Raw genomic sequence first — 12,666 nt, forward strand, 5'->3', positions numbered from 1 at the left:
CAGAAGGCAAGAGGTGCTTGCCTGTTTGAATCCATCAAGTATGCAACTAAACTGCAGATTTGTGAGATTCTTGAGAGTGGCCGAACACAAAATGCCAAAACTGGCAGAATGCTACAGAAGTAGGCTGATCAGCAGATGGACACTGAATGTCATCTTACTGAACATGAACGTCTAGCACTAGTGCTACATCGTTGAGCAAGCAGAGCCCCTGGGGCAATCACAGTAACCGGCTGAACAGGACTAGAGCTTTCTAACATAGAGTCCAGGACTACAGATAGTGAAAAAAGGAAAGCTTTATATCCAGCTTTGCTGAGGTTCTTCATAATGAATTTTCTATTTTAAGACCTATTTTAAGTGTTTTTTAAGGCTGTTTTAAGAATTTTTGATACTTGTGTTGCAATGGCTTTAAATAACTACGCAAATAAAAGATTTCTGACTTCTAGTCCCATAATATGTTCAAGGCATATAATCATACACATTATTTTCAGGAGATGGCAGGAGATCACCACAGGCCATTTTTTCACTCAGCAAAATTCTAAGGAGAATTTCCCCCAAGAACTACATGCTACATAAAGGATTATAAACCATACACCCAACATTTTTGGTCTCATTCAAACCTCGTTATTTAAGCAGTCCACAGCCTCTACCTACTGTATGTCTTTGCACCTATACCTACTTTCTTTTAAAGATGTTGTTGTCACTGTCTGTATGTACCCTCCACATTGCCTCTTTTACAGATATAGGAATTACAGACTTTATATACCCTGCAAATATCCTTGGTTTCTGATGTCGGAGTCGGAGACTGCATGTATTTTTTGTATTGTCTGTGTAACGGATGTCAGAGTCATGAACGTACATACCTTGCACATCACCTCCATTGCAGAAGTCAGAGTCACAGCAAGTTCTGATGATTCTTAAAGAGGCAAATGAGGTTTGCATGGAGGACTCTCTACCACAGGCTGCTTTTTCTGAAGGATCCAGACAGTCCTTGAATGCCGTTAGAATAACATCACCCCCTGTTGGCAGAAATGCATAGTGTGAGTTTCAGAGCAGACATGAGTAAGCAGTATGGCTCAAACAGCTGCCCCTTGAAAAAGCAAGGGTTTGGTGTGTCAAAGTAACTTGTAGAGTGTGTTTTAGCAAACGCCATTTTATGTTGGGGAAAAATTCCTCCTGAACATTTGTGAACGGTCACATCTCGCACCTTCCTCAACAATGCTCACTTAATTGAATTCTGTCACTGATGCCCCTCTCATGCCTTTATTACCTTTTCTACAATTAAAACCTCCAATTTTGTTTTCTAGAGGCTGTTTGCAAATTAGTACTTTGAAAACAGGCAAGGAAGAGAACTGCTGCTGGCAAGGTTGAGGAATTTATACCAGAAAGCACTCATTAGTCAATCACAAGTTGCTGCCATGTGGATGCAATGGAAGGAAATTTTGAAGGGTGATTGGCACCATCACATATTTCATATCAGAGGCACATGTATGCAATGACAATCCATCACATGGTGGCTCTGTCACTCTATATTTTAAAAAAAGCCCATTAGCAAAGTGTTTAACAATTCAGCACATGATTATTAAAATAATAATACCAGGGTGCTTACTCAAGCCCTTCTTACAGCTTTGGCTCCAAATTGTCATATTTTTAGAAATGTAATGGTAGTAGGTGTTGTTGATACTTGTGTCTGGCAGTGCTGACAGTGGTTGCCAGTGGTGCAGCTGCAATAGCCTCTTAAGAAATATATTTGGCCAGTATGTTGAGGATTGAGTCACGGTACAGGTATGTGACACTCACCAATTGTGTTGTTCTCCAGCCCTTTGATGCAGTGAGTAACATCAGGAGAACATTGCTTGAAGATACCAGAGCATTGGGTGGTGCCGGTAACAAGACACTGCTCGCAAAGTAGGCAATCTGCTGGAAAAGAAATGCAATCTAGAGATCTGAGAATAATTGTACTTTCAAACAGGAAGAAAAACAAGTATAAAACAAGCATAGATGCTTTAACCACAGAGTGGGGCCCATTCACTCTGCATTGAAATGGTTTAGGAATACAGAGAAGCCAAGAAAGTTTGTGGGCTGTATCATACATACAGTGAAATTTCTTTGCTTACGAATGGCACACCTTAAAAAGGTGGACTTGGTGCAAACAAGGAAAATGTGCTGTATTAGGATGAATGCCCTGCCCCCATGGCAGCGGCAAAATCATGTTGTATTGGGGGCTGTGCATTCATGTGAAAAACAAAGCGTCTGTACTTTTAAGGGAGATTATTAAACCCCTTGCAGGCGGGTGCTGAGTGACAGCACCCGCCTGAGAGGGGATTTCTGGGGGAGTCCTTGCGAGCCCCTTTAGAGGGCTGCCATGTAGGGACGCACTGACAGTGTCAACGTTGTAGGTCACCTCCGGACTGCGTTTCTGCCTCTGACATCTTTGATACAACACGGGCACAGAGGCAGAGATATTCCCTCATTTGCATCCGAGGCCCCTTCTGTAATACTAAAGGGACCAGGAGCACACACAATGGGCACAAACACGTGTTGCACCCAGATGCATTTCTGTGATACGGCCCCTGGTGATCAATTGTACTAAATATAATGGAACATTTTAAAATGTAGCAACAATTCTCGCTGTTTGGAGAGTAGAAAAGTGAAGAAAAATGAAAACAAAATGCACTTGGGGAGAGATGGGCAAAAGCTGAGGCACTATAATATTATAAAAGACTGAGACGGAAAGAGAACAACATAAACACAGAAATGGGTAGACAGAGAAGGACAGAAAATAAAGAAAAAGGGCAATAGAGATAAGAAGATTTAATTAAAGATAGAGGGGCAGATTAACAAAAATGTGGCCCAAAACAGAGCAGTAACGAAAGCTGATGATCTGTGTATCATCAAAAGGCAGAGAGCAGACCAGCACCATATCTAAAGAGCTATTGTGCTATTTACCTCTCTGCCTGTGCTGGAGCACTTGTGGCTACCTTGTGCCATGCGCACGCACTTGCACCATAGTGCAAAGCAGTGTGTGATGTCTAGCATGGGTTTTGTACTGGAAAGCTACCCTTCCTGTACAAAATATCCATGGTTAGACATAGATGAAAGATATTACACATCTGTATGAGTGCTGTGCATTTAAACTCAGAAGCAAAGATGGAAATGATTGGAGGAGAGAAAAACTATGTCAGATGACAATTATATGACATGTCATGTCATGTAATAAATACTGCAACCTTCATATGACATTTAAGTTCAATGACAATGTTTTTTTTATGGGTCAACCTACTTACTGTACAGTCAATGATATCAAGCCATTTTGCATCACAGTTTTAAGAACACATATTGTGGCATTGATGCACAATGCACATAGTCATAATAGCAGAAAAAATAGGAATCCTTGATATGTGAATAATCTAGAGAGACCACTCAGCAAAAGCTTTACTATATATACTATAGTTGGGTTCTTTTTCTTCATGAACTTCTGACCTTTTCTGTGATTCAAACTTGCTGACCAAGCCTAAGTCACAAATGTTGGGCTTAAAAAAGCAACTAAATGTAGCTAGTTTCATCATAGCTGCCGATTTTCTAACTAAACTACTGGAGTGAAGTTAAAATCTTTCTCATTTACACCTAACATGTAACTTGCATTTAGATGAGTATGCTTCCAGTAGGAAGGATTGCTAAACTGTTTTCAACATGATATCCTAATTAAGACTTAAGGGGCACGTGCATTAAGCATTTTACTGGTTGCAAATGGGCCAATTCACAGAATCGGCCCGTTTGTGACCGGTAAAATACTATTTGCGATGCATCAAGCCCAAAGGCATTCGCAAAACAGGTAATGGCCATTTTTGTGGTTACCTATTTTGTGAATGCAGTTATGGAATCGCAAATTGTGATTCCTTAATTGCTGTGCATCATGCATTCAGAAATTGTGTTTTTGCAAATTGAAATCACAGATTACCATCAACTAAAAATTGATGGTAAGTTGCGATTCCTTTGAGAAATGCACAAAAATGCATTCTCCAAAGTGCAATGTGGTGAACACACATGCCCTTAGGGCATGTGTGTGAACCACATGTGAATTGCAATTTGCGATTCGTAATTAAGGAATATGTAGGAATCGCTAATATTTTAGTGAAACCTCAATGCCTAAGGAATAGTTATTCCTTAAAAATTGCTATTATTGAATCGCTATTCCTTAGCTTAATTAATGTGGCCCTAAATTACTAACTTTTGTAAGAAGTTCTATAAAAAATCAAATTGCAGTACACATGTGATGCTCTGTGGAATGGGTTGCACCAGCAAGATTGTGTTTCCCTATAACTCTTTTTCAGACATAAAATTCAGAGCTCAATTACCGTGCAGCTAGGAAACATTTCACATTCTTAGCTCATCTGGTTTTCAAAGTAATAGCACACACAGATAAAGACTCTAAACTCAGGACCTCCATATTACATCTGCCTTTGAATAACCTTTTTCATACACTATGACCTTGAGGTGGGACACAAGTCTCATGTTTGGTGGAGCTCAAGTCAAGGAACAAATTAGACGTGTTGGGGTAGATTTTGTTCCCAACTACATGTCAATATCGACCATCATTACGAGGATGTTTGCTATGAAGAATAAATACAGGAAAAGATTTTATAATTTCCCCACTGGGCTAAATGAGACAATAGGAACGATTCTACCCCAAGAAAATCCTTAGAAGTTGGGTCACTTTGACGTAACTTCCTGGGGGAAACATGAGCCAATTATAGTTCTCCATTCAGAATTATCAGCAATGGCTGAATGGTCCTACCACTTCCAACCTGACACAATCTCAGCATCAAACCACCTGAGATGGAGGAAGAAGTTAGGAATTATGAACTGCCTGGGAGAGGACTGTGGAAAGAAGAATGGGAAACATTTATTTCCACCTGTGTTATGACATTGCAAGCACAGATGGCCTATACAATAGCTGGTTGAACTATCCCCCTGCTTGTCCACACTACTAGCTATCAGGAAAATATAATTTTGTGATCAACTTATAGAATCTGTGAAACCAGGTGCTCTGAAGGTGATTACCCTCAATCCTGCACCTGTTTCAATGTTTGAAACCATATCTGACTGCATTGTCACAGGGAGACAAGTCTTAGGGTACAGGAGTCAAACATTTAGCAAGGTCCAGCCAAGCAGAGCCTCAGACAAGCACCCAGGTGAAGGTAGGCACCCTCCTCTAAATACTACAGGTCACTGGATAGTAGCCCTGTTGCTTCCAGTCCATGCTTTTCCTCAAGCAGTGCCTGAGCAGGCGTGCAGCAACTTGCGGTGGCAGCCGCAGAAGACCCATGGTCAGAAGCCACAACAAGTGCCTCGACAGTGCCGTAATTTGGCAGCGGCGGTAGAACAACCCGGTAGCCGGTGCATCCCGGTGGCCGGTGCTTCACAGTTCTTCTGTACTCCCGTCCCTGGGTGCGAGTTGAGAGCCGGAGAGGAAGGCAAAGCAGAGTGATTTGAATCCCCAGATTGCCGTGGCTGGCTCTCGCATCTGCCTGTTATTTCTTGGCAGCTTTTCTGCGATGTTCCTGCTCCTGCAGCCGGTTCCCAGTTCACAGCAGGATTCTTGTGAATGAGCTGGCGAGCTGGTGAGCAGAGAGTAGAGAGTGGAGGAACAGAGCGGGGAGTGGAGAGCATCACCGCACTACCGGTAAGACCGCAGGCGGTGAACCCGGGCTGGGGCCCCCGACCTGTTCCCCTTCCCCCGATCTGTTCCCCACCTTCCTGAGGCCATTGGAGTCTGGATTCTCAGTGAGCGGTCCGGCGCGGGGGATAGCTTACCACGCCCACTGGCTGGCTCCCTCTGGTTACATCTGGCGAGATAGGAGCCGCAAAAAAATGTGTACAACGCAGCAGGAATCGGTGCATGGCACCAGACGAGTACGGAGTACGCAGAGTTCAGCTGAGCTGAGCTGAGCAATTGCTTGACTGCCCAGAGTAAGAAAGATAGTTTGGAAGCCTGGAGGTGACAGAGGATTCTGACAGTGAACCTCAGGGGTCTAGCATAGGTGCCCTATGATACAGCCTTTGGAAACCCTGGGAGCCACGATTGGCCAGCTTGAGATAGTTTATGATTGCCCGTACCAATCTCTCAGTAGCGGCCTCAATCGGTGCCCGGTGTTGAATGAGCAGCGCATGGTTCATCAGCAAATAGGAGCTATACCTTTACCTTTCTGGGTGCATCGGCAGACCGCTAAAGGTCCGACGCTGTAAGGACCAAGACATGACTGAAAGAAACTGAGCTCTGGTAGGGTGCTTTATATACAACAGTGTTAAAAAAAACTAAAGCTAACCTTTTAAGAAACAACTCATAACAAATAAATATTTTGAAAAGTTTCAATACAATCTCTTCCTTTTTTTCAAAAAAAGAAATAAGCTTAAATTCAACAGGGATGTTGGAGTCTACTCGAGAAGCACTTGCTGAGGCTAAAGTATTTCCTGGAAAATCATCACTAGTAGTATCTATTAATCTGTTTCCCAAAATTGGAGGATTTCGGTCTAGGGATCTCGAAACACTTAGATATTAGGGAAACTGACTCTTTGCTGGCAAACTTAAACATCCACTCTCTTACAAATGAACTCTCTCAATTTGAAGGGGTATTTTATTCAGTCCCAAAAGTTGGAGAAGCCATACTGGAAGACTTTATGCTCCCTGATCTTCCTGACCTCAATATCAATTTAAATCAGACCTCCAAATTGATCCACGCACTTAATCTAGAGTTGTCCAGGAATCTAATTCCATCTAATTCCCTGTCCTTTAACACTTGTGTTCCTTCTCAGGGTCGTCCAGTTCAAATGCTGCTGTTCATTAGTACACCCAGTAGAACAAGCACAGGGTTCGATTACACCTGATTGATCCCTGCATTTTCATCCTTCAATTCATAATCCAGAGTCAAAAATGCATGTCGGATTCATTACTCTTTTTGGAAAGATTGCTGTCTTCTATATTAGCACTAATGGAGAAATCAGCAAATAATTCCGACTCAATTCTGGATTCTCTTTTGGCCCTGACTAAGTTTATAGTTTCTGAGCAAAGCCTGTCGCCCAGTAAAGTTGGCCTACTTTCCCCACGTGAGCCTAATATTGGGACGGGGCCTTCCCCCCCCCCTTCAATTTTGGAGGATAACTTCAACCAGCTTCACCCTACTCATATAAGCTCTCCTCATCTTGCTAAAGGGCGGGGCTTTGGTGTTCAGGCTGGTAAGCCTTTTTTGTAGTAGGAAAAACAGATTGAAATTGAAAGAAAATGAAGATACATTTGGTAAACTACACTCCTCCACTCTTCAAGAACCTTTTAATCCTGTGAGTCTGGCACCAGGGGAAGTATTTACATCTCTCGCACAAGAAAAAAAGGGTAATTTATGTAAAAATAGTAAACTTTTTCCTATTTTTCTAAAAGCAGGTGTATAACCTCCTGAGCATCCTATAGTAAAGACCTAAATGCTGGCTGCTCTTCTTTCAAAGAAAAAGATACCAAGAATAAAACTGACATCGTCAGTAAGAAGAAGAAGAAGGAAAAAAGGGAAAAAAGACAAAGCATTCGACCCATATGTAATCCGTAATATATCAATAGTCTCCGACTTAAAGGTTTTGAAGAAGAAAGATGGACTAGTAGAAGCCAATATATTGGGACCTTGTTCACCTCTTTTGAACCTAAGCGCTCCAATTAATTTTTCCCAAGAGCCATTTGTTTCTGATATAAGCATTCCCCCTACTGTTCAGAGTATCTTGAACCCTAATGCCTCATTATTTGCTTCCTCTGTAGATATTAACATCATTTACAATACTACTGAGAATTATTCTGAGGTAACTTCCCAAATCAATCTTCTACCTTCTGCCCGTTACTCCCTGGATTTGTCATTTATTTTTGACCATGAACCATTTATGAATAGATCTTTTCAGTTAGGATGTTTTGCTGAAATCCCTGGCCTTCAAATGATCCGAAGCAATGACCTTGCCTTGGTTCAAGTTCAAAAATATAATAATCCTAGCTGAGCAAGAGTAACATTTACATCTAAAGCTATCTCCCATTTGATAATGTTACATAGCGATAATTTACGTTGTTGTGGCATTGATGTTCTTATTGTTGAAGTGGAGTTAGCTTTAAAAAAAGTGGTTCAAATTCAGAAGTATAATACTTATTCTAAAAGCGCCAAAAGTGGCCTACCTCACTCAAAGAGAGAGAGCATATTGCAGGTCTCCCTATGCAGGAGGGTCTCGTTACTCACAGAGTTAAAGACTCGGTATGATCCTTCCATAGATGAGAAAGATAGGAAAAGGAGTTGGGTAGCAGGCGCGCTGAATAAAAATAGATCCCTAGGATTGAAATGTGGGAATTCCTCCTAGCAGGGATATGTCTGTAATATCTTGGAATGCAGCCGGCCTAAGCTCCAGCAAAAATAAACTCCTTTTTTGAATGCCGATTTAATTTGTCTACAAGAGACCTGTATCGCAATGGATTGGTCTACTGAAGAATATATAGTGCTGAGACGGCCTGCGCTTCATGTGAACAGAGGACATGCTAAAGGAGATATTGCTATTGTGCTTAGTACAAATTTTAGTTGGTCTTATAAAGAATATTTTCTGGATTCCAACTTAATTTAGGCAATTAAATTAAATCTTATGGATACCCAGGATCACTTAAATTCTCTGTTGATCATAAACGTCTATTGACCTCCTGATGCATCTTATTCCCACCTATTAATATACCTATGTGTTTTTATTTCCTCTATTTTGGAAAGGGAAGATTGTAGATCTTTAATGTTAGTAGGTGATATGAATGCTAAAGTTTCCTCAAATAGTATAAGGGTATTATCTAACACTGAAAGAAATGAGGCCCTAAAAATCCCCACTGCTCAATTTCCGAATAAAAACAGGAGAGATAAAAGGGGTGCCATATTACTTGAAGGTCTGAGAAGCTTAGATCTTATAATTGCTAAAGGGAGGTTAGAAAATGATATTACAGCAAATTATACTCATAAGGCCCCAACTCGGAGATCTATTATAGATTATCTAATTGTTTCCTCTGATTTCTTTTGTAATCTCGAAAGTATGGAAGTTTTGGGAACTGATCTTAACGATCATATGTTGATCAGTTTCAAATTCAATTATACCTGTGCTAAGTTGATCCCTGGAATTTTAAATGCAGCACAGTAGGGTTGAATACAAGAAATGATAGAACTCACTGGAATACTCAGGAAACAGCTAAAGTAAAAGCAAATTTAAAAGCTCTGATAAAAGATCAGCAGCATTTAGTAAAACCCGAGCATGATTCTCCTCAATTTAACGCTCTGGAAGCTTTTTCCCGTTCTGTAGGTTCTTTGGCTACATAAGTAAATCATCACATGTTCCAACTAAACTGAGATCTCATTTCATTCTAATGCTCACCTTAAATAGGGAAATTAATAAATTAGTGAGGGCTCAGTTCATGAACTTTTCCATTAAACAAAGTAATAAACCTATTAAAGAGGAAAAGACAGAGGAAAAAATGTCCCTTAAAACAAATAAAGTAAGATGGCGCATGGGTGCAACTAAAAAAGGTGGCCTCAAAAAATAACTCCTGGAAATTTTGGGAAGTAATCGCTGACTGCTGTGGCACAAGAGTGAAATCTCTCCCAATTCCTATTAAAGAAGATGACTGGAAATCCCATCTGGTAGAACTCTAATCAGCAATTTCTAATTCTTCCAGCTTCATCCCCACCTCCCCTGACCCCTTGGAAAGTCCTTTATCCAACTATGTACACTCATTGAATGATGTAGTTGGATTTATAAAAAAAATTAGATCTTCGGGAGCAATGGGTCCGGATGAAATCCCTACGACGGTAATTAAAAAGCAACCACTCTTGTGTGCCACGTACCTAGACCCACTGTTTAATCTCTGTTACTCCCAGGGGAAGTCACTGCCGTCATGGTCTGAAAGTATTTTTATCCCCCTGCACAAAAAGGGCCCTAGAATTACTGGCAAATAGCTTTATTAGATGCAGTGGGGAAAATATTTGCACACAGTATTCTCAATCACCTCACGGAATTGGTCATGGAGAATAAGGTCCTCCCTATAGAACAAGCAGGTTTTAAAAAAAATCATTCCACCCTGGATAACATCACCATGCTGAAATTAATTGAGGAGAAATGCACGTTATCAAGTAGGTCAAATGCAGGCCTTCGTAGATTTTTCAGCTCCCTTTGATAAGGTAGACCGGTCGTTACTATAGAGGAAATTACATAATATGGGATTGCCTGCTCCCCTGCTATCCTTAATTATTGCATTACATTCTCAAACTTGGTGTCAGGTATGAAAATGGTTTGAAACAAGGTTGTTTATTAGCCCTGCTACTATTTTCCTTACATTTAGCAGATTTACCAGAATCATCCTTTTGCATGTCTCCTTTATGCAGAAGATATAGTAGGGCTAAATAAAAAGTTGATATCATTACAGAATTACACAATGGCTCATTTCTTGAATATCAGTGCCTCTAAATGTAACATTTTAATCATGAAAGGTAACAGAAGTAGAAAATCAAGACATTTCAAATGGCATATTTGTCTTGAAAAGCTGGAGGTGGTTGATTCATATTTGAATTTAGGGAAAATAATAGCGAGCAATACGAAGACTAAACTTCATATCGAACACAGTCCTGTAAAGCTATGTCCCACACTAATGGTCAGCGCATTTATTATAGTGCAATGAGTAGAAGGCATTTTTTACTTCTGTTGACGGTTTTTAAAGCACAAATTCCATCAACTTTGCTCTATGCTACTGAATCAATCCCTGTAAAGGACTGCAGTTTTTTAGATCGGATTGAAGGCCAGATTTTACGTAAATTGTGTATTTTTAATATGCTAGTTCCATTAGCTGATATTAGATTGGAATTTGGACTGATAAGCACCTATATCCAAGGCGTTTCTAGAGTTTTTTGATGAGGATATCAGTTAAAAAATAGTGACCCTTACTCACTAAGAGGTTTCATGTGTCAAGAAATCTTTGGTGGTATGGGGGGGGAAATATTCCTTATATCGTGATTTCTCTTTTAAAAGAGATATTGAGTTCTGTAATACTAAAGAGAGATTAACGATAATAGCCAGGGCAACTTCCCCAAGACTTTCCCAGAAACATTTAACCTGGAACTTAGATCAGGGAACAAGATGCAGAACACAAAAAATGGGAACATTTGTAATTTTTGTGAACTGAGCATTCAGAACCTGGTTCATTTAAAACACTGGTCTTAAGTCGTCGTCGCTGGCTGAGGTCGATGTTTTTACAAAATGGTGTTAAGGATGTAGCTTCAGCCTGCGATTTTCTCTTTAGCCCAAAAAAATGAAGCAGTTTGTGTAAAATTATTCATTTTTTTAATAAATTTATTTACATATTTTAATTGTATATCTATTTAAATGGGCTGTTACCTCTGAGCCTTTGCCCTAATATGTAGTCTTAATAATCTCTTCTCTTTTCGAATGTATTTTGTATTGTTTTGGCTACTATTTTAAATGGTTTTGCATAAGTGGGATAGGTTAAGTTTTAGCTCATTGTTTTTTTGCAAATTTTAAAAATTCAATTTACATAGAAGTTTGATTTTATTTTGCATATAATGCTTTGCTGAAAATGCATTTTTTAATTTCGATTGTATTTTTGCACATGATCCGATTGCTTTCTAAATGTTCTTTGCCCAATTCAGAATATGCTCTTTTACCTTAATTTGTAGGCTGCTAATTCCAAACTTTATTTCTTGAAATTGCTATATGTTGAACATTTTTACTCAGAGCTGATTGTCATTAATGTGTTTTCACATATTTTTATTATATGTTATGTAATAATTGGTATGTATCCTTTTAAGTGGACCTCATTGGCGTTCCAACACTTTAATAAACATTGAATTTAATTACAAGTCTCTGCAAATAATTCTCCATATAGCCCACCATTGAGCAACCCAAGGGGGTGTGCCTATGAAGGCACCAGATTTTCAGCTTGTGCGGGGGGATTCCCTTGCAATTATAGGTTGACTAGACCTCAGATAAACAATGGAACATACAGGGAAAGACAAGGACAAAAGGCAATCGTATGATAGTAGATAGAGTCAGCTGGGGACATTTAAAAGTACAGCTAATTTCTGGAGAAAAGTAAGCTCTGTTCGGATCATTACTTTCTTCTTATCTATAAGCACCTTTAATTGAGCTCAAAATAATTAAGACTGTAAAAGGGCGCGCTCATCTTACCTCCAGTTATCAGTGCCTGGAGCATGGCCACAGCTGCAAGGATGGCCCTCATGGTGCAAAGGGAGTAAGCTGTAGGGTGATGGAGTCTTTTTGCTGGATCACTTGCCTGGGTCTTCTGCACATCTCATGCTCAGGACGTGCCTTTTATACTGCCTCAGAAGGGGTGGGGTGCATGATACCTGAGCTCTGTACACATTATGTGGCTGAACCCTCTCTGTGTGACTGGGTGCAGTTCTCTGATTGCTGGCATCATCCCTGAGAAGTGCATTAAAATTAATGTATAACATGATGTGAGGCAGATTTATTGAGCAAAATCAAAATTGTACAGAGGGCAGTGCAGGAACAGTAAAGAGGGCAGTGCAAGAACAGTACAGAGACCTGTGCAGGAACAGTAGAAAGTGCTGTGCAGGGACGGTGCAGAGG

At 40.2% G+C, this 12,666-nt stretch overlaps 1 protein-coding gene across 1 annotated transcript in view; it reads right to left on the bottom strand.

Annotated features, from left to right (window-relative positions):
* LOC144828286 (uncharacterized) overlaps positions 1–12,310 on the bottom strand; it is a 55,910-nt gene extending 43,600 nt beyond the window's left edge. Inside the window, exons 1-3 of the mRNA XM_078686368.1 lie at positions 12,244–12,310; positions 1,798–1,917; positions 861–1,016 (exon numbers count right to left, since the gene is read on the bottom strand). Coding sequence (XP_078542494.1) covers positions 861–1,016; positions 1,798–1,917; positions 12,244–12,295 — 328 coding nt within the window. The 5' untranslated portion in view covers positions 12,296–12,310. The remainder of the gene's footprint in view (positions 1–860; positions 1,017–1,797; positions 1,918–12,243) is intronic.
* Positions 12,311–12,666: the final 356 nt, after the last annotated feature.

This window comes from Lissotriton helveticus, chromosome 4_1 (assembly GCF_964261635.1).
Source record: "Lissotriton helveticus chromosome 4_1, aLisHel1.1, whole genome shotgun sequence".
NCBI lineage: Eukaryota > Metazoa > Chordata > Amphibia > Caudata > Salamandridae > Lissotriton > Lissotriton helveticus.